General features: G+C 32.4%; 2 protein-coding genes across 3 annotated transcripts in view; one reads left to right on the top strand and one right to left on the bottom strand.

Annotated features, from left to right (window-relative positions):
* The window catches only part of LOC140046095 (fibroblast growth factor 8-like), a 251,885-nt gene that overhangs the window by 50,761 nt on the left and 180,933 nt on the right, over positions 1–20,191 (top strand). The window lies entirely within an intron of this gene.
* LOC140046085 (nucleoplasmin-like protein ANO39) overlaps positions 1–20,191 on the bottom strand; it is a 33,750-nt gene that overhangs the window by 13,277 nt on the left and 282 nt on the right. The window contains exons 2-10 of one of the 2 annotated variants that reach the window (XM_072090602.1): positions 19,394–19,509; positions 18,796–18,918; positions 16,940–17,030; positions 16,591–16,745; positions 15,424–15,513; positions 14,982–15,047; positions 14,667–14,698; positions 13,108–13,216; positions 4,715–4,780 (exon numbers count right to left, since the gene is read on the bottom strand). In XM_072090602.1, coding sequence (XP_071946703.1) covers positions 4,715–4,780; positions 13,108–13,216; positions 14,667–14,698; positions 14,982–15,047; positions 15,424–15,513; positions 16,591–16,745; positions 16,940–17,030; positions 18,796–18,918; positions 19,394–19,509 — 848 coding nt within the window. The remainder of the gene's footprint in view (positions 1–4,714; positions 4,781–13,107; positions 13,217–14,666; positions 14,699–14,981; positions 15,048–15,423; positions 15,514–16,590; positions 16,746–16,939; positions 17,031–18,795; positions 18,919–19,393; positions 19,510–20,191) is intronic. The other variant, XM_072090603.1, reaches the window with a different exon arrangement.

Below are 20,191 nucleotides of genomic sequence, written 5' to 3'. Positions count from 1 at the left end.
AAAGAAATAATGATCAAATTAAGAAATCATTACGGACCAGTAACATCTGCAGAAACTCAATTCGCAACTGTTCAAGCGCAGCAACGAGAGCGGGAAAAGGGTCACACTGTTGTCATAGTTACTTAACTTACAGTGCTTATTTATGGTCCAATACCATTTTCCGCAATATACCGTTTAAGAACATAAATCAGTCAAAACAGTATATGTAGCTATATGATGACCTAATTGACAACAGAATAGAACAACTGTCGAAGATGTGTTCAAAATCAATGTTAATTCATGTGTGCAAACTGACTTTTAAAACATGAACACTGAATGAGTAGTATTCGCACTATAAAACATAGCCTAAAAAATGTCTAACACATGCAAACAATTAGCGAATTTTATTTTTGAATACATTCCGAATAGAACTGACAAGGAAATAATTAAATCAGTGAAAGTTTTGCAATCGAGAATCCATCTTTGATTGCCTAAAGACTACCCAATGTTTTATTTATATAGAAGTGTTTATAGATAAAGGTCTAGGTAGGTGCTCTTCCTAAACTTGGCCCAAGTTTTACTTACACCAATCAGTAAAGGGCATACAGGTTTCTCTTTCTATTGTACTGTCTAGAGAATGGAGAGACCATTTAAGGGGTTACTTATCTGTATTATTAAATAAAATCTATACATAAAGGTTTACTAAGGTCAAATTGTTGAAACTATTAACTTCACATATTCAAATGTTACAGGCTATCCATTTGTGCCCCATTTCCTTTAGTAAATTATTTTCCAAGAAGTTTAATTTATAATAAATGGCACCCACTTTCCTGGAACACTGACAATAGACTGCCTTTTTATAAACAACTTTCTTTTGCTTAGTCAATCAATTTGTATTTTCAACAAGTATTTTCAATAAACAATTTTATTGTCGAATAAAATATTTCATAAAAAAAAAAAATTGAAGATGAAAATCAAAGATAAAACAATAGCAAAAAAGTAATGGTTGAATAAAAATACTTTTTAAAATGAAATTTAAATCAATTTAGTAGGCAGAATGTTTGCAAGAAACAAGAAACTCTTCTTTTATCGGCCCCACCCTCCTCAACAATATATTCTAGTAGTCTGGTTAATCTCATCGAGGACCGTAGATTGCGGAAAAATGTGTTACGCATTGCAACAACTGGATGGACGAGTATATACACACGTACTACTCTTGAAATCAAGCGTTTATTTTCCAAAGTCATGTCAGGTGATGTTGGTATTGGTCCAAATTATTATAGATGATCCGATAACACAGGTGTGTATGTTGTTATATAAGACAAGTGATGAGTATTTTAAGTCTCTTTGGGTATACTCCCCTATTTAACAGCATTAAGAAATCTACAAAGTCATAAGGCAATAATTTGGACAGAAAATATGTAAAAATTGTCTACAAAAGAAAAAAATGCAAATTGTAAGAAAAATGACTCAAACATTTGTCATATTCTAAAAAAAGCCACTAAAAAATATCATACGCTTATTCAAACCCATACCAGTCCCAACGGTAGAGTTACCACAAGTCGTAATTATATCTACTTATTTGTTTGCCATGCAATCGGTGGCACTCACAACACACAGTGCAGTCGGTGGCACTCACAACACACAGTGCAGTCCAAGAAACAGAATAATGAAGAATTCATATCGAATTTACAATTAAATCATTAAATAAACAAAAGCAATATTTTCAACAAGTGACCTAAATATATTCATAAACCACACAATAAAAAAACATAAATTAAATTAAAACTGATCTTGCGCCGACAACTTTGACAAAACGCACGGCCAGCTACAGTCTCTACAGCGTGAAATCGAAAACACATGGTCAGCGTTCTTAAAACATCAGAGGCCAGATTGATAAATGTTATTACATATCACATTCAATATTTCTGGCTGCATTGTCCAATAATGTTGCCCCATGGAAATACATTTTGGAAAGCTTTAATGAACTAGTCAGAGGAAACACTTGTGGTTTTTCATTGCAGTATTGTGCCACTAATGTCCACTGTCATGTTATTTATTAATTTTCATTCCTCTAATTCTTTAATTTCGTCTGTAAGTAATACAATCAATATGCAATTAAATGTATAAACTTGGTCATGAGAAAGGCAATAATTTTCAAACTTATTTATTTTATCTACCTTCTGCACATCTTAACATTCACTTCTTTATGTTTAAATTTGCATAATTTGTTTTTGTATAAGAAACAACAAACTTAAAGGCTACAATATTGTATAAATTAGGCAACAGCTATACAAAAGATATTTACATCTTTAACACACAATGTGCCTTTTATTTTCATAAGAAATGTAATTGAGTAGAGAGAGCTGTCACCACCAATATTTCACGCTAAGTTTTTTCAAGACAGTTTTAGAAAGGTAGTTGAGAAAGTGGGTTTCGTGGTAAGCATCATATTATACTTGGCAATCTTTATAGACAAGGATGACTAGTGTTTTCTTAACTAAGAGATTCCCCAGAAAAACGTTCTTACACATTTTAACGACAACCAAGTCCACTCTTAATTACAGGTGAAAATTACATTACATCCAATTACTGTAATGTACGACACATGTACTCTGATGGACAAGACGGACAATGCTTTAAACTAATTAGCATACATGTGTTGTATTTAAATTAGAATTAATGAATAGTTATCTATTTCACATGTCAATGTTCTACTATACTTTAAATAAAAATCATTTAGTAAAATCTAAATAAATTAAGGTAAATAAGTTAAGGTAAACAAAACTTGTTTTTCTTTACAATTTTTTTGGCTTTTAGTGTATTCCTTTTGAATATCTAAAAATGAGTTTGTTAATTGCTGTTGACAAATACAAAATTTAAAACCAAAATTACATTTTGAAATAACTTTGAAGGCCAATAAGAAATGAAATATTCAGCAGAAAAAGAGATAAGATTAATCTCTACTCACAGGAGAATAAATGTTAAGATTTTGCCTATTTTTTTTTCAATGCAACATTAAAACGAGACGGTGACGGGTTAAAATAATATTTATTTACGGTCAAATATTGCAATCCCATTAGAATAAGAAATCTACTTAAATCATTCAAACGGCAATATTCTGCGTATGTTTTATTTCAGGATGTGTACTTGGCCTATATATAAATTGGATAGCAAATTAATATTCATAATATATTAGTAATTAATTAAATCATCATTTCAAATACTTTTTTCAAAAACTAATGGTTAAAAATAAATCAAAGATTAAATTGCTTTACTGTCAAATATAAGGCCTGATTTAAATACTGGCTCTTACACAGTTATTAGGTTTAAAAACCATGCCACAACTCTGGCTCTGTCTACAATATCAAACTAGTTTTACAAAAAATACGACATCACCACATTCATATATGGGCACATCACATTTTTTGCTCCATACATTTTGATAGTGTAGACAGAGCTTATTATGATGTATCTTATTCAATATTTTTGCAGCAGAAATGTTTGATAAATAATCTTTCTCCCATCTTAATTTCCATAAACTATTGGTTTGGTATTGAAATAGGAAGGGAGAAGGTTGATAGCCAACTTCTTTTGAAAGAAATATTACTTGTGTTTATATTGATCAAACTGCTTGTCAGAAACATACAACTTGTGCCGGTACTATATTGATACAATTTAGCATGTATGTCAATCATGAATTTGCTATTTTTATTTATTTATACTGGGCCCAGTTATGATCAATGGCTTTGAGTGTACTTGTACACTGGGATAACCTTCTACTCGTCTGGAAAGATGTACTAGGTTCATGAGCTAGATGAGTACACTGGACCTACGGTTTACAGTCCTTATCCGAGAAGACTTGAAACAAGTTAGCCTTGAACCCTTGCAGATGTTATGGATACGTAATTACGGTTCTGTCTTAGCCACTAGGCAACTCGAATGTTACAGTTTGAACCCTCTATGCCCCCATATACTAGCTTACCTTAGCATCTCCCCTCTATGCCCCAATATACTAGCTTACCTTAGCATCTCCCCCTCTATGCCCCCATATACTAGCTTACCTTAGCATCTCCCCTCTATGCCCCATATACAGTAGAACCTCCATTTTACGTACGGTACGGGACCGAAAGGCGTACGTAAAACAGGGGATTCGTAAAATCAAGGTTGACCTTAACTTGACCCCAAATACGTAGAGATCGTAGCTAGCCGTATTTGCCTACTTCTGTACTGTGTACAGTATGCGTCACTAGCTTAGCTAGGGCTAGGCTAGCAGGCCTAGCAAGATGTGAGGCCTAACTAGAAAAGTACAGTTATACAGCCTGTGCGATGTTTAAATAAAGTGTAAAATATAATTGTTTTCTATCAATAAAAACAGTCGCTGCTTTAGGGGAATGCACATGCATAGCTTGTCCCCCACACACAGCAGAATTCCTCACACAGCCATGATTGTGGCTTTGTGTGCTTTGTTGTTGTTAAATTGCGCCCTCAATGCAAGAAAATGATGACGTCATCGGTTATTTTAAGCGTACGTAAAATCGAGGGAACGTAAAATCAGGGTACGTAAAACACAGGTTCTACTGTACTAGCTTACCTTAGCATCTCCCCCTCCTGGAGTCTTTACTTCTGTTTTTGAACCCTCTATGCCCCCATATACTAGCTTACCTTAGCATCTGCCCCTCCTGGAGTCTATACTTCTGTTTTTGAACCCTCTATGCCCCATATACTAGCTTACCTTAGCATCTCCCCCTCCTGGAGTCTTTACTTCTGTTTTTGATGCTTTGCCATTTATCTTTGTGTTCTAAAAGACAAAAGACGCACACAATTGAATTCACCAATTTTTTTTATAAGCCTTAAACAATTTATTGTGGCTCAGTTTTTCATTTTATTTAATTTACGAATGATAAACCTACGAGGCATTAAAAGCGGAAATGGGAAAACACTTTAATATCCTGTTTATTGATTGTCTCGTTTCTATAATTAACTTTTAAGAAAATTAATTAAATCATATAAGATACGATGTGTGGAATATCATAAGCATTTTGTAAAAGTTGACATAACTTGAAAATTAAAAAGTCGACATTACTTGCAAATTAAAGATGTATATGTAGAAGAATATCCAATTATGGAAGATATTAATAAAATGACATTTTGTAATAATATCAAGGTTGTTCGCTATTTTTGGAAATTTATTTATTTTTTCAAAAAAACCACCAGCGATAGTGAGTGTCACAAGTTTGAATAAAACTAAATATGCCATACATTTAAATATATTTATAATACTGTATAATAATTTTTTAAAATTATTTAAAACATTCTTATACTATTTATACATTTACAGATGAATTAAATTGAGTATAGCATATACAACAAAGAATTAAAAATTTAAACATAATATAAAAAATAAAAATCTGCTAGCAGTTACAACATTTATTTTATCTTTTTTATATTTAAATTCCATATTTATTTGTGTTGTGGAGAGATTTTATTTTAAGAACAAAAAACGGGGGAAAAAACTACGCACTATAAATAATGCATGAGAAATAAATACATGGATATTTGGCTAAATTAATATTTTACCAACTAGAGCACATAATTTAATATTAACTGTCAATTGAGACAGTCCCTAGACTCTTATACGGATTTAAACCATCACGCTGGACTTAGTTAACTATTTGATTTAATAGACTGAATTATTATAATGACATTTCATTTAATACTTAACTAGTAATATTATACATTGACAGTCAATTATATTATATATTGATGTTATTAATACAAGACCAATGCCAATTATCTAAACAAGACTATTAAATGTACTAACAAATGTAAGCATCCCAATGGCATATACATTCCCTGTGGAAGCGGTTCATTTTCCATGACTGACAGATTGCATATCCGCTAATCATTTGTCGAGTAGGCTGGACATAATCCATGCGAACAAAATTAAGTAGTCAGGGTAGTAGATGTAATTGTGCGTGATTGGGTGTGGATACCCACCTTCAAATTCTTTGTCCCACCCCAAAACATTTTTTAAAGTTTTGTCAAGTTTAATTTTAACGGAAACCTCTGGAAAGCGTAATAAAGTAACATTTTCTCGTTCACAATCTCTACTTTTTTAAGGAAATCCATCCTGTTTGGGTATATTTTTTTTTTACATAAATATATCAAATACTTGACAGTTTTTAATAAAGAATTTTGTATTCCAACAATTCTTATCTCTGAATGCAAACGTTCATATCATAAAATGTGCCGTAGTTACATTTTTATGAAATATCCGAAACACAATTTTTATTTTTATGATTTTTGTTTACTTATCTAACATTATAAATGATATGACATGTAAAGCTCTGTTTCCTTGTCTTTTCTGTTTAGGGGTTGGTATAAAGACTATTTCCGATCTCTGACACAAATGTGGATGAAATAAATAAAATATATTTTTTAGAAAATGACGTAACCGTATGATATCATAAGACACATAGAATGTGCAATATCCAAATTCTGCGGCACATTTCCTTCATGGGTTAGTGTTCGAGTCTTGGGACAAATACACAAAGGACATCAAAAATAAGGAAGCCTACTGTACAATTCTGAAAGGAAGTCGTAATGTTTCTAATTCAAAATGGCAACATTTTTTACTTGATTACGACAGATGCACGAACGTGTCACTTTATAGACATATTTACAGGTTCGTAGAAAAACAAATTTCTAATCAAAATTTATCAGACTAAAGGAAAAGATATGAAAAAAGTAGTAAGACATTCACACATTTAAACTAGTTGATGAATTACTACTGTTGCATATTTTGCACAATTGGCTGTCCTTACTTATGATGACCAAAAATAATAATCAAATGTGCAATTTTTAAATGGAATTAACTTCCCCAATCTTTTAATGTAAAGTTTTATGAGGAAACTTTCTATTTCTTTTTTTACATTTTGAATAAAGTAGAACCTTCATTGAGGGGGACACAAATGTAGTAATATTTCATGACAAGTGTTCTCCTAAATAGGAATGTCCTAAAGCAGGAATTCTGCTGTATAAATTATATAAATAAATCCTTTAAAAACTTAACGTAGATAAAATGTAAGAACATGAGCTATGTGAACAATCTGTTGACCAAGTGACCAATTTTCAGTTTTTCCTTCACGGTCTAGATATAACCCGAAGATTATGTCCAAGTCTCTGATAAGTGTCACCTGACAGCGCTAACTTCTAAATCACCCTCCCTTCCTTCTATTACACCTACTGCAGGTCATTTTAATATCTGAAGACATTTAAATGCCTTAAGTTCAATCTCCTCTCCGGTCATCAGGCTCAAGTCCCTAGGTACAACGGTCACACTAATTGCTAAGGTGTGAACTATGCTCTCTGCTAATTTACAAAGTTCACACGCTCACTGTCAATTGATAAGTACCTTACTCTAGCTAAAAATAATAAAAGCACAAAAGCATTCTTAAAAATAAATATTTAATTTAGGAAATCTATTTTACTAAAAAAAAATGTGAACAATTTTATAATTGAAAAAGAAATACAAGTCAAAAATAAAGGCTAAGTAAAAATGTTGTTTAGTTAGCAATTAGTCTTACATTTATCTGAATGATGACCAAGACTGTTTAAAGCACATTTGCCTTGTCCCAACATTGACCAAGGGTTTCTCTCGTCCAGTGTCCACCTTAACCAGAGGAGAGGCATAAGCCAATACATCTGAGGCAGATACTAGATGCGGGAGCTGCCATAAGAGTCAGTAGTGCTGATTTCAAATGTCTAATGGGACCCCAGCTCCATATACAGCACCCGGTATTCCCAGATGGTCCCCTATACAAGCTTTAACTGGGCCCAACATTGCTTAACTTCGATGATCTGACGAGAACCGGTGTTTCAACGTGTTAAGGCCGTATAACACACACTGGACAACCCTAAGCATAAAGTGTGGTGTCTGGGGCCAAAGCACATCAGACAACCCTAAGGAGAAAATATCTGGTTTCCATCAAAACCAGAAAGAACCTATGAAGTGCATTCCCCATTTCACTTTCATTTCTAGGCCGCTTTAACAAAAATTGGAATAAGAGGAATGACTGGGTTTTATTACTTATCTAGCCTCAGCAGATATCTTCTGGGCAGGCTTGATGATGGAACCTGAATTATGGTCATTTCCAATCGCTTCAGGCTTAAGATGATCTATATCTATGTACAGTATAATTGTGGTATATGGTTACACATTTTCAAAAAATGTTTTTCATCTGGTTTTATGTTATTAACATCTAGTCATTGCCAGATAAAGATATGTTGACAACAAGTCGAAATGTCGTACACGTGCATATTTTTCATTGTTTAAAATAACGAAATATATGCAGATAGTTACAAAAAATTCTTCCAATTTTGCTTGAAAATATTCAAAAAATAACAGATGGATGTAAAAAAAATTGATATCGACATAAGTAAACATAATCAAGATTGTTAACAAGCCCATTACATACCACTTAATAACTAAGATAAATTGATGCTACTTTTTTACTTTATTTAGTTATTTTTTTCTCCCAAATTATTTTGTTACGACACCCATTTGTTGAATTATACAAAGGTGATACAAAAATGATTAAGATAGGGAATCACTTTGAAAGAATTCATTTTTCTAATACCAAGATAAGGAGTTGGTTGAACTATGAAGGAAACAGTAATTGAACAAAACTGCACAATTCTGTTTTAAGTTAAGAAGTGGTGATAAACAAAACGCACAAAGTATGTTTTGCATTGACAGCCTTAATGTACCCTGGGAATAGTCTGGAGTGGCCGATTCTCGGGCAGTTACTAGAGATTGACCAATCACAGCCATGGGGGTAATGTCATTGCTGGGAGGCTTCAGTGTCAGAAAAAACTCAGATCAGGAAATGCGATTTTGATCTGAAACGTTAAGTCCTGTTCGACAATGCAACAACAGGCTATAAATCGTTGGAGAAATTATTTTTAATTTGCACGACATATACACACACTTCTGTTGAGAATTAACGGGGTAGACCAAGATCTTGTGAACAAATATGACATCAAACTTTTCTGATTAACAAACAAACTAGGTTTATTATTAGTATTTAGTTCCCAAGTGGGTGCAAAACAGTGCAATAACTTCACCCAATAAGTGCTACATTAAGCGAGAAAATGAGTTAATTGCAGGGCCATAAAAAACCGTTAAGACTAGCGTCCATGCTGTATTCATTAACCCACAAACAGAATCCATTAGAATGATTATTACTAAATATCCTGACTTATTTATGTAAAGAAAGCAAAAAAGTTACTCAAAATATAGGTGCAAGATAAAACTTAACATGAAAACACCATTCCAACCTCCTCACCAATTTGTCGAGATATCACGTCGAAGATTAAAGTTTTGAATCGGATTCTAACATTTTACATAAATAATTTATCAATATCAAAAATAATTAGTTTATAGTTTCTGCAGTTTAAATTAATATAATTTAACAGAATGCCTAATTGACATACTGTACGTTCGAACGATACATCAATTTTGACATGAATATTTAATTCAATTTCCATTATCGTAATTAAAACAACATAATTAACATCATAAAGTTTGAATAATTCTTGGATGGAAATGGAAAGAATACAAAAGGACAAATCTACCCCCAACCCCCTTCTTTTCTTCTCCCCTATCTCTCCTCAAACCTACCCCCGACCCCCTTCTTTTCTTCTCTTCTATCTCTCCTCAAACCTACCTCCAACCCCCCTTCTTTTCTTCTCCCCTATCTCTCCTCAAACCTACCCCCGACCCCTTCTTTTCTTCTCCCTTCTCAAACCTACCCCCGACCCCCTTCTTTTCTTCTCCCCTATCTCTCCTCTCCAATTTGTTATTTTAAGCAATTTTTAATCTGAGGAATGAATATTTTTAGGAAATATCCCTAATATTTGATTTCAAGTTTAAACTTAATCTATTTCACATTATTTTTAGATTCCCAAATGATTAATAATTAAGTTAAAAAAAAACCATTTCATTCCGGTATGAATCACAACTACAATGAAACATACATGTAATGCATTAACTAGGAAAACATACAAAAAAAACTAATGGATTATGAATAATGATAAAAAACTGTCAAGAATAAAAGACCTTCTGGAACATTATTTGATATCTAGTTGAAAAGGAAGATATCACTTTCTCTTAAGATCTAAGATTCCAGAAAAAATAAATGGGCCGACTCTTAGAGGCTTTGCTGTTTTGGATTATTATAATTTATTAATTATGAAATTAGAAAAAAAATAAATGTTACTTTGACCTGCATGAAACATTGAAATGGAAAGGGTTGTACCAAGGGCAGGAAAATACAATTTCAACTGAATAAATTATAGAAAAAAGCAAAATTCATTTAAGGCCGGCAGATGATTTAGAAATGACCTAAATGACCTCAAATTATTTGTTCAAAAATGCAATAAGGAAGCTGGGATTAGCGGCCAATTGATGACAATTTGTTTTCAATGTTGTGTGCAATTTAAGAATCAGTGATGCAGAAGAGACAAATAATTCACATCAATTATTCTATTACATAAAATAAGAACATCCGTTTTAATAACACAGATGTCGGCCAATTAAAATAATTTCATAGAAAATAGAACTAAAAATTTAAATACTAAATAAGTGTTCTCACTAACAATAACTACTTTATTGATCAAATTGGGGTTTTTTTCCTAATAGTTATAGATATGGTATATTATAAGAAGTTTTTTTTAAACAAGTCGTTTATAATAATAAATTTATTGAAAAACACCTTTTTTACTGATAGTTATAGATATAAAAAAAAGATTTTAAAAATGTAAGGGATTGAAATAAACCATGGCATATTATAGGTGTGATGAACAAATGCTCTAGAAGAAGATAGGTAAAGCCACGGGTGAAATAATGATGGTTTCAAGATTCTAACATTTTAATCAAAATTAAGTTGGTATACGGTAGTCCGTAAGCATGTGGAAATCCAGCTAGTTGTGTCCTATGCTCTGTCAGACCTAATATGGATTTATATAGCGCACATACCACTCAGGAGTGCTTAAGCGTATTACATGTTATTATAGTAACATTACAGCAAGTCTCATGTTTTGTGTAATCTATTCACCATAGCATTAAAAAAATGACAAACCTTGCCATAGTGGCCATGTTTCTTACTGGTTTTAGTCGAAGAGAACACTCCTCCAGAGTGGAGAAATCATTATGCTAAATATTATAAAGAATTATTTTAAAGTTGAATTTCCTTGATAAGAAATGACACAGCAGAAAATAAGTTAAAATCAACATTATTGAATAATCTTTTTATCTGTTGATGCAAATAATTAAGAGACTAAACCACAAGACAATTAACAACTTCCAATCCATCAAAAAGTGTAGAAAGTTAATGCACAAACTTGGCAGTAATTGGTCTATAAACATTTTGTTTATATCAATAGGATCTAATAAACATTGGCATTCCCCTTCCCAACCACAACAGCAATTTACGATCCCTCAGCTAATAAATAAGAGTAAATGAATTGATTAATTTGTCATCATCAAATTACCTTAAAGTGGTGTTGAATTAAATTTATATAGATTTATGCTAGTCATTGTGGAGGTTACATCCCTTTACCGGACAAATTTACTTTTCCTAAAACTTTCTAATAAAGCTGAACGACCACCAACAATAAAATAAAAATAGACTTGTGTAATTGGAATAATAAATCATAATGAGAAATCCCACACAAAAACTTGTAAATTGGAAGTGTACAAAGTAAATAATTTATATGTGGTTTAAATGCATTATTAAAGGATTAAGTTAGATGTGGGTCTATTTGCACTTCAAGTACATATTGAATTAACAATTTTGATCCGCTTTGAGCTTATACAAATAAATATCTATGTAATATTGTTATTCATCAGAAAAATATGTTACTTTTTAAAATAAACATTTTTGGTTGACAATTTACAAACTTTGCATAAAAATGACAAACATTCAGCATTTGTTTAATGCCCATGACATTGTAAGTTGATCTAAATTGTGTACACTTATTCTTTCTTCAGATGGGTAAAACTGTTTAGGTCTGAGGATGGCAAGGTATTTTAAGATGAAATTTTTTACATTTTTTGCTAAAATAATAATGTAGATTTTTATAGTGCCATATCCGCAAAAAGCGCTGATGGTGCTCTTCCATGTCAAAGAAAACAGACAAGATAATGGCATGCATCCATAAACACGTGGTATTAAAATGATAAAATGTGTACTTATACTGATGCATACAGTAGACTGTTTTAAACAACAGTTGTTACCCATCTTGTAACCCTTATTGTAATCCAATGAAGGATTTAAAAAATGACACATACCCTTAAAATACATTAGAGTGGTTTAAAATTCTTTAAAAGTGGCTACTGTTATTAAGAACAGATCATTTTTAACAACAGTAGCAAAACAAAAATACTAGGCCCTGTAGCTTCCTTGGTGGCCTTGTTATGACTTCCTGTCTTTTAGCCTACTGTGCCCTTCTGAACACCCATCTTGTCTGTACCTGATTTACTGAGCGATGAGTGTTACGAGGGGAAACACAAATTAATGAATCACTCAGGATTATCAAATAAAACAAAACCATCAACAAACATTTGCGACGACCTAAAATGTTTCCTGTCGGGGTACACATGTCAGAGGTGTATGGAAATAAGGAAGTGAAAAGGACATTAAATATTTCCAATTCCCTTAAATCAATATTTTAAAACACACAACAATTACATTGTTGTTACGGATACAATTGGTTGCAGACGGATATATAATTACTAGCAAGATGAAAACAGTTTATTTAGCAATGTCTTAGAGAGGGCGCTAATACAATAAAAAAAGCATTCAACTATTGTTGTTATTATTATTACATACACAATGCAAGTTTACACAATATTCTAATTTTCAAGTGATTTAGTGAGATTAAAGGTCAATTTTAAAAGTAGAAAACAATTGACATTAAAATGTGGACATTTATTTTGTTTTGTTAAAAATATGTATTTTATTTGTCCTTTAATTAACATAATGCTTACTTTTTAAATAAATCTGAACAAGCATTCTGTTTTTAAAGCAATGCAGATAGATATTACTAATAATGAATTGTTACCTTTTTTTGTTCCTTTTGATTTTTCTTCTTTACAGCTTTAGGTTTCTCCTCCTCCTCTTCTTCTTCCTCATCATCATCCTCGTCGTCGTCGTCATCTTCATCTTCCTCACTAAAAACAAACAGTTTTGTTTAATACAGTTCTGCAATTTAAGGGGAGTTTTTCGTGCTAAAGGTTTACGAATATTTCTTTTATAGGTTTCCTTCTTCTATTAACACTTTGACTGCCAAACACGAAGATCTTCGTTTTTGGAAACACAACGCTTGACTGCCAAACACGAAGATCTTCGTTTTTGGAAACACAACGCTTGACTGCCAAACACGAAGATCTTCGTTTTTGGAAACTCAACGCTTGACTGCCAAACACGAAGATTTTCGTTTTTAGAAACACAACGCTTGACTGCCAAACACGAAGATCTTCGTTTTTCGGGGTTTTTTTTACGAAATCCGGTAGATAGGTTAATTATTGGTATATACTATAAATATGGACACTATATTCGGTCTGGACCGTGAATATTTTACTTTTTGAAAGTAACTAATCTGGTTACGAACAATTTTCAAAATGGTACCTGTCGAAATAACATACATCGTGCATCACAGTAGCGCGTACAGCGATGGTTTGGCAGATTGTGTATCGGTCGCGCTAGCTATGCCGCCGAAGAATTACAAAGGTTTATGTGGATTGGCATGTTTGTTTGTTATCTGAATAAAAAATAATGGATGAATTTTCAATATGAAGTCTTTAATTTTATTATTGTATGTATACCCTAATTGTTTTGGTGTTTCACTGTAAGTGGCCGAGTTTCATGCAACAAACTTGTTTAGAAATGGTATGAATATTATCATCAGTTTACTAGCTAGGCTAGTAGTACTAGGCTATAGCCTAGGCCTAGTCGTAAAACGGTTCCGGACCAACTTTAGGCCTAGTTAACTAGGCCTGGTGTCTTTACTATGTGGATTTTGGCGAAACATTGATGCAAGATTTATGATTTATAAAATGTAATACATTTTTCGATAGTGATAACTTGTTTTTATAGGCCTACCGGTGCCGTGTAAGTAACTTTTTCGTTGTTTGTTGATCTCACCGGGCAATATTTTCATATTGTGATGTCTTGCACAAAATCGCGAATATCTCGACTTTATGGCGCGAAACTATGAAAAACTCAAAAAGTGGGTTACTTTCATTTTACTATTACGATTTACATATTGCGATTTGAAAATCGTTCTTGGTACCATTGTAAAGTTAAAATCTTTAGCTTTACAATCTTTATGATTATTTTAGTCTAAATTACATGTAAATCAGATCACATACATAGTTCCAATCAGCTTTAATAAAAACATCGAATTGGGCTATAAACGCTGGCGGTGGCAGTTTCTAACTGGAAAAACCTCTGGCAGTCAAAGTGTTAACAAAAAGCTTATGAGTTCACTAAAATCATTTAAAAACATTTTTATCTCAATTCAATGATCAGTTTATGTTTTGATACAGTAAACTCAAGTAAACACAAGATTTTTTGTAAAAATTTAAAGTAAAATTTAAACAAAGTATTTTGAAAACATACCTCTCATCGATATCATCATCATCATCTTCCATCTGCAAAAAAAAAAATACATTGATCATATTGTATAGCCACATTTTTGTTCAATTCAAGATAAGATAACTTTATTTCGTCAACAAAACATATGGACATATAGTAGCGATTGTCTCATACAAAGATAAAACATCAATTTCAAAATAATTTAATCCTAGTTATTAACATCAATATCAAGTCAAAAAGTGTTATAAACATTTAGTACAGATGTTGATTATTAATGACAACAGATGAGAGTACAAATAAACACATTTTATCACATCTAGCCTCATCTTTAATATTTACATCTTCAAAATCATCGTCATCTTCATTTTCCTCACTTGTTTTGGAATCATTTTTCACTGCTTTAGGCTGATAAAGAAATTTAAACATTTGAGAAAATATATAATAATCCAAAGAAATAAGGATAACAGTAGTTGAGCCCAACGAAAGATGCAAGATAAACAAAAAAGCTAAATTATAATGTATAAACAGGTAGAGAAATAAATATACGATTGCATTATAATCTTATGTAGCATCACATTTTAATGTATTTAAAAATTTCTTTCAGGAATGTAGTTTAGCTTGGATATTTTTGAAGGTCCAAAAGCAAAGCTCTGTCTACACTATCAAACTTTATGTGACAAACAAATGTGCCCATATATGGACATGATGTCATATCACTACCATATTTGGGCATATCACTACCATAAGAGAATGCTTAAAAGTGTAGTGAAAACAAACTCACATCAAAGTCCTCGTCGTCGTCTTCATCTTCGTCATCATCTTCGTCGCCTGTTGATTTTGCTGATGATGCGCTTTGGTCCAGCTTTGGTTGCTTAAAAAAAAACAAAAAAACATTCAGTTGTTTTTGTTTACAAGACCAAACACATTTTTTTTAATGACATGCAACACTATGAAATTAAGTCTAATACCCCTTTCACCTAGCAAAACTCCAGAGTTTGAATTGGTGTTGACGTGAGCGCACACCTTAAGCCTGTTTTCCTGTCAACGTTATTCGACGCTATCGTTAACAAAAATCGGCGATCTTCAACGTAAACATAGAAATGTTAACGATTTACAGGAAAAGGAACTTTTTTAACTAACGATGACGATACAAAATGTCGGCGATTTACAGGAAAAGGTGTAATAATCGACGGTAATCGACGCTACAAGTCGCGATCGTTGACAATCGCAAGAGTTGAATCCAGTTCAACTCTAGCGATATCGCAACGCTAAAACGTAAGAACTGACCAATCATCATGGCGATACAGCACATGACGTCACATAATTGATGGCAAATTCTGCTGACTACATTTATTTTTGTTGCATCGTGGCGAGGTCAAAGCTAGGCCTAGCCTTACCAAAGTTACTATAAAATGATGTTCCGGAAAGTAGGCGTGGGGATATTAGGTAGGTCAAAGTCTTCAGCCTAGTCCAAAATGCTATTTGGACTAGGATAGGCCTACTGAAAACGAAGAACCATCAGTATAGAGATATTAGTATGCCTAGGCCCACGTGTCCTACACTGTGAGCCTACTGCTAGAGGCAGGGGAGTCCTCTTATTCATTTTTGCGCGTTACGACGACGTCGAGAAAGAAGACCGGAGTTTCAACTCTAACGTTCAACGCTAGAAATCAAATGTTCGCGCTATCGTTAACATTTCAACTTGATCGTTTTCAAACGATCGTCGTTGAACTTTTAACGATTAACGATGATAGCGTCGACTAACGTCGACAGGAAAACAGGCTTTACAAACACAGGTGTTGATGCTTTGGTGTGTGTTTCTCTGTATATGCTCATGTGTTTGAGCATTACAACTTTTCACCTTAACAACTGTGTTGGCACATAAAAACAAAAGGTAAATCAAATTTTATTCACTTGATAAGTCAACAACTAAATAAAATAAGATTACCTTCTTTTTGTTGATGTCTGATGGAGTATCAAATACTCTTTTTCTTTTGTTGCTATTCTCTATCAGTTCTTTAACTTGTTCATCCTCTTCTTCCTCTTCTGCCACATCATCCTCATCCTCATCCTCAAAATCATCTAGTTTATCATCTTGCAATTCTGAAAAAAAATATTACATTTTTATGTTTAGTTTATGCAAGGTGGTTTTATATATTTAGTCCGGTTAAAATACATATTATACAATATTAAAACAAAATAAATCATGATTACAGTTTTAACAAGGTATTTTACTTAAAATTATTTAAAATGTTTGGGTTTTAATTGATCATAAACTTAACTTAAAGCAAACTTACCTAATGCATGTTGTCCACTCATATACACAGGACCACTACCATTGACTAAGGTAAAGGTAACAGGTGGTTGGAACCCTACATCCAATGTGGTCTACAATAAAAGTTTTAAATTATAAATGGACATGTTGTTTCCTAAAGCTCTGTCTACACTATCAAACTTCATGTGACAACAAAATGTGATGTGCCCATATATGGATATGATGATGTCATATCACTACCATTTTTGGGCACATCACACTTTTTCGTCATAAGTTTGATAGTGCAGACCGAGAATAAGACATTTTTGGATTAGGGTTCTGTATAGAATTATTTTTAGAATAGAAGTTTTTAAAAGTTACCAATGGTAACTAAGTAAAAACGATGTTTTTTAAGTAGATAAACTTAGTTTGTGAACAAGGTTCTCAATCATAGTGAAAAGTTTACATAATTTTTTTGTAAGCTATGGTGTCAAATATGAGGTTGGAACACTTTTGCCAAGAAAGGCTTGGGTACAAATAAAGTGATCCCAAAACATGTTTTGTTATTGCACGTTTTATACACCTTGGGTAAATACACAATATTGAAAATATACGTTGTAATAGGATATATGAAAAGAATAAAAATTCAAGCAAGAGTATTGCAAATATTTCTGATAATGTTTGCCTAACAAGTATCAAGGATTAGCCATGAAACAGTTCAAATACTTTGTAAACCAATTTCTACTGTTTATATTTCTTTAAAGACTTTTACAACACACAAAATCCTTATTTCTCTCAGGTGATCTGGCCTCGGGCAAGAGTATCATGTTGCGATCTGAAATTTCTACCTTTTAAAAAAACTTGTTAGTTGTCACGCAAGCCTATAGAGTCTTTGTAGATTATTTTTGAGTGCAATTAATTGGTCGGCCGTTGACAAAGTAATATAAACAACATCATGATGATGGTATATTTGGGACAATTACGGCGACTCTTTATAGGTCTTATAATTTCTAGTCGCTGAACATGTGTTAAATTGAGCAGTTTATTTCACTATTAGCCCTAAAGGAAAATATATAGGCACGAGCAGTGTTGCACATACCATGTACAATTTTTTTATAAATTTATTTTAAAACTGTGTTACATTGTGAAAAGCAGTTTAATATGGGTAAGTGACCCAAAATTCTTCAAATACCACCCTTCTTTTATAAGTCAACACAACAAAAGACTTTTTATTTATCCAGACAGAATGAATATGTATATATTTGAACAATTTACAAATAGGAATGTTCTTTAGCAAGGGTTAGAAAAGGGGAAAGTTGATTTAATTGTTTAAAATTCAAAATATAACATTTATTGCTTTTCTTTTTAAAGTAAATTTACAAAGAATAAATATCAAAAATAAAAAGTAATTGGAAGTTCTTCCGATTTGACTGTTTCGAGAGCCATTTAATAGACAGACAGTCACAGAAACTGATATCACTTGTAATCCATACACTAAAGATCTATAACTAATGCTTTCTTTCATAGTAAGTTTATTATATTCCCCAGGGTTCTAATAGAGTCAGATGTCCAGGGCATGTGTGTACTTAACTTAAGACAGTATTTTGTTAAACATAAAAAATGAATGTTGAGATAGGCCTTTTATAAAACTATATTTTGAATTTTTTTTAAATTAGTTTTCAAGGCAGGATTTACTCAACTCAATCAGTTCGGTACCATTATCATGTATTCCCTTGTAAAAAGATGATATTTGTTATGTTAATTGTCGATTTGAAAGATTATGTATTCCCTTTATAAATAGATAATATTTGTTTTGTAATTTGCTGATGTGAAATCTTCTTTTTTTTATAAAACATAAGTATTTTTGGGTAACTAAACATTTGTGGTTGTTTTACGTACACATTCATTAAGTCCAAGTTTAAGTGAAAACAAAGGCTGTTTAATGGTTTCCCCATCAATGTCCTCTGATGTGACTTGTACTATACATCTCTCAGTGTCTTTTACCTCTGCACCTAAAACTGCCTGTTAAGTAAAAAAAAAAGGAAAATATTGGAGTATCAACATAAACAAGCAAAGAGAAGTATAGTCATGTCCCAGAACCATTCTGTAGTCACCACCTGATAGACTTTCTTCATCAGTGTTTCTATGAATGGATGACGAGAACACTAGTATACCAAACCCAGTATCATTTGAGAAATGACCTCATGAATTAATTGTACCGTTAATCCTATTAATTTTGATTGTAAACTTGATATTTAGTTGTATAAAGGAGTCCTTGCAAAAACTGAATCACATGTTTTAATAATAAAAGGCATGGAAAAGCAAAGGGATTGGTATTTTAATAAGGTTTCAGATTATACAATTTTTTTTTTAAGGATGTCTAAAGTAGGGTTAGGGGATGTGAAGTGGGATGGACCATACTGTAGGTATTTAATGAAGCTGTGCATGAATTAGATAATCTGGTAACCTGTACTTGTATAACAAGCAGTTACAATACCTGCTTTAGAAATAAGAAGTGTTGGACGGAACTCTCATCAAAACTATCATCATCATCTTCATCTCCAATCGTTGGGTTCCAAGTAATTGTCTGTTTTTTCTTACTTAGTTGGGCAGCTGGAATATAAATAACATTTTAATACTTATTAAAATATCAAATTTGCAAAATAGGTCTAGAAAAACAACTTTCTAATTTATCATACACATCTATAGCTGTTCTATTTGTTCTCCAAACTATATAAATACTGTAAAACTGGTCTTCCTACCCATGGCATAAGTAAAATTTGTAATTTGTTAACATCAGTATTTAAAATTACAACAAAGTCTATTAATGACGTAGATGCCAATGTCTGATGAATGCGCAAAACTTTTTTCGAAGATAGCAAGCGGATAATCGTGAGAAAGCATCAATTGCACAATGCATGATGAGAAAGAGGAAAAACAACAAGCAAATGTTGTACTCATCATTTCAGTTATGCGTTGCGCAAGCTTTTTATCACCATTCATGCAATTAACAAATATTGCGCAAATCCTTCCTTGCTATGCCTATATAATTATGATTTCTGTAATTGATGCAAAAATTGCACAATCCAATGTCAATGATGGATGGCAAACACATGAATGATACACATTTACAAACATTCAGTTTATTGAAAACTCTGTTTGGGTCAGAATGGATTATATAGCTAAATATTATAGCTTGGATCAGAGCAATGCCATTAAAAAGTCTGCCATTATTTGCTATCCTGCAGACTGACCAAACCACCTGTCTCATCAGTGTAGAGCAAGCATGCTGCAT

Source organism: Antedon mediterranea, chromosome 4, assembly GCF_964355755.1.
Source record: "Antedon mediterranea chromosome 4, ecAntMedi1.1, whole genome shotgun sequence".
Taxonomy (NCBI): Eukaryota; Metazoa; Echinodermata; class Crinoidea; order Comatulida; family Antedonidae; genus Antedon; species Antedon mediterranea.
This window is presented reverse-complemented; position numbering and strand designations above follow the sequence as displayed.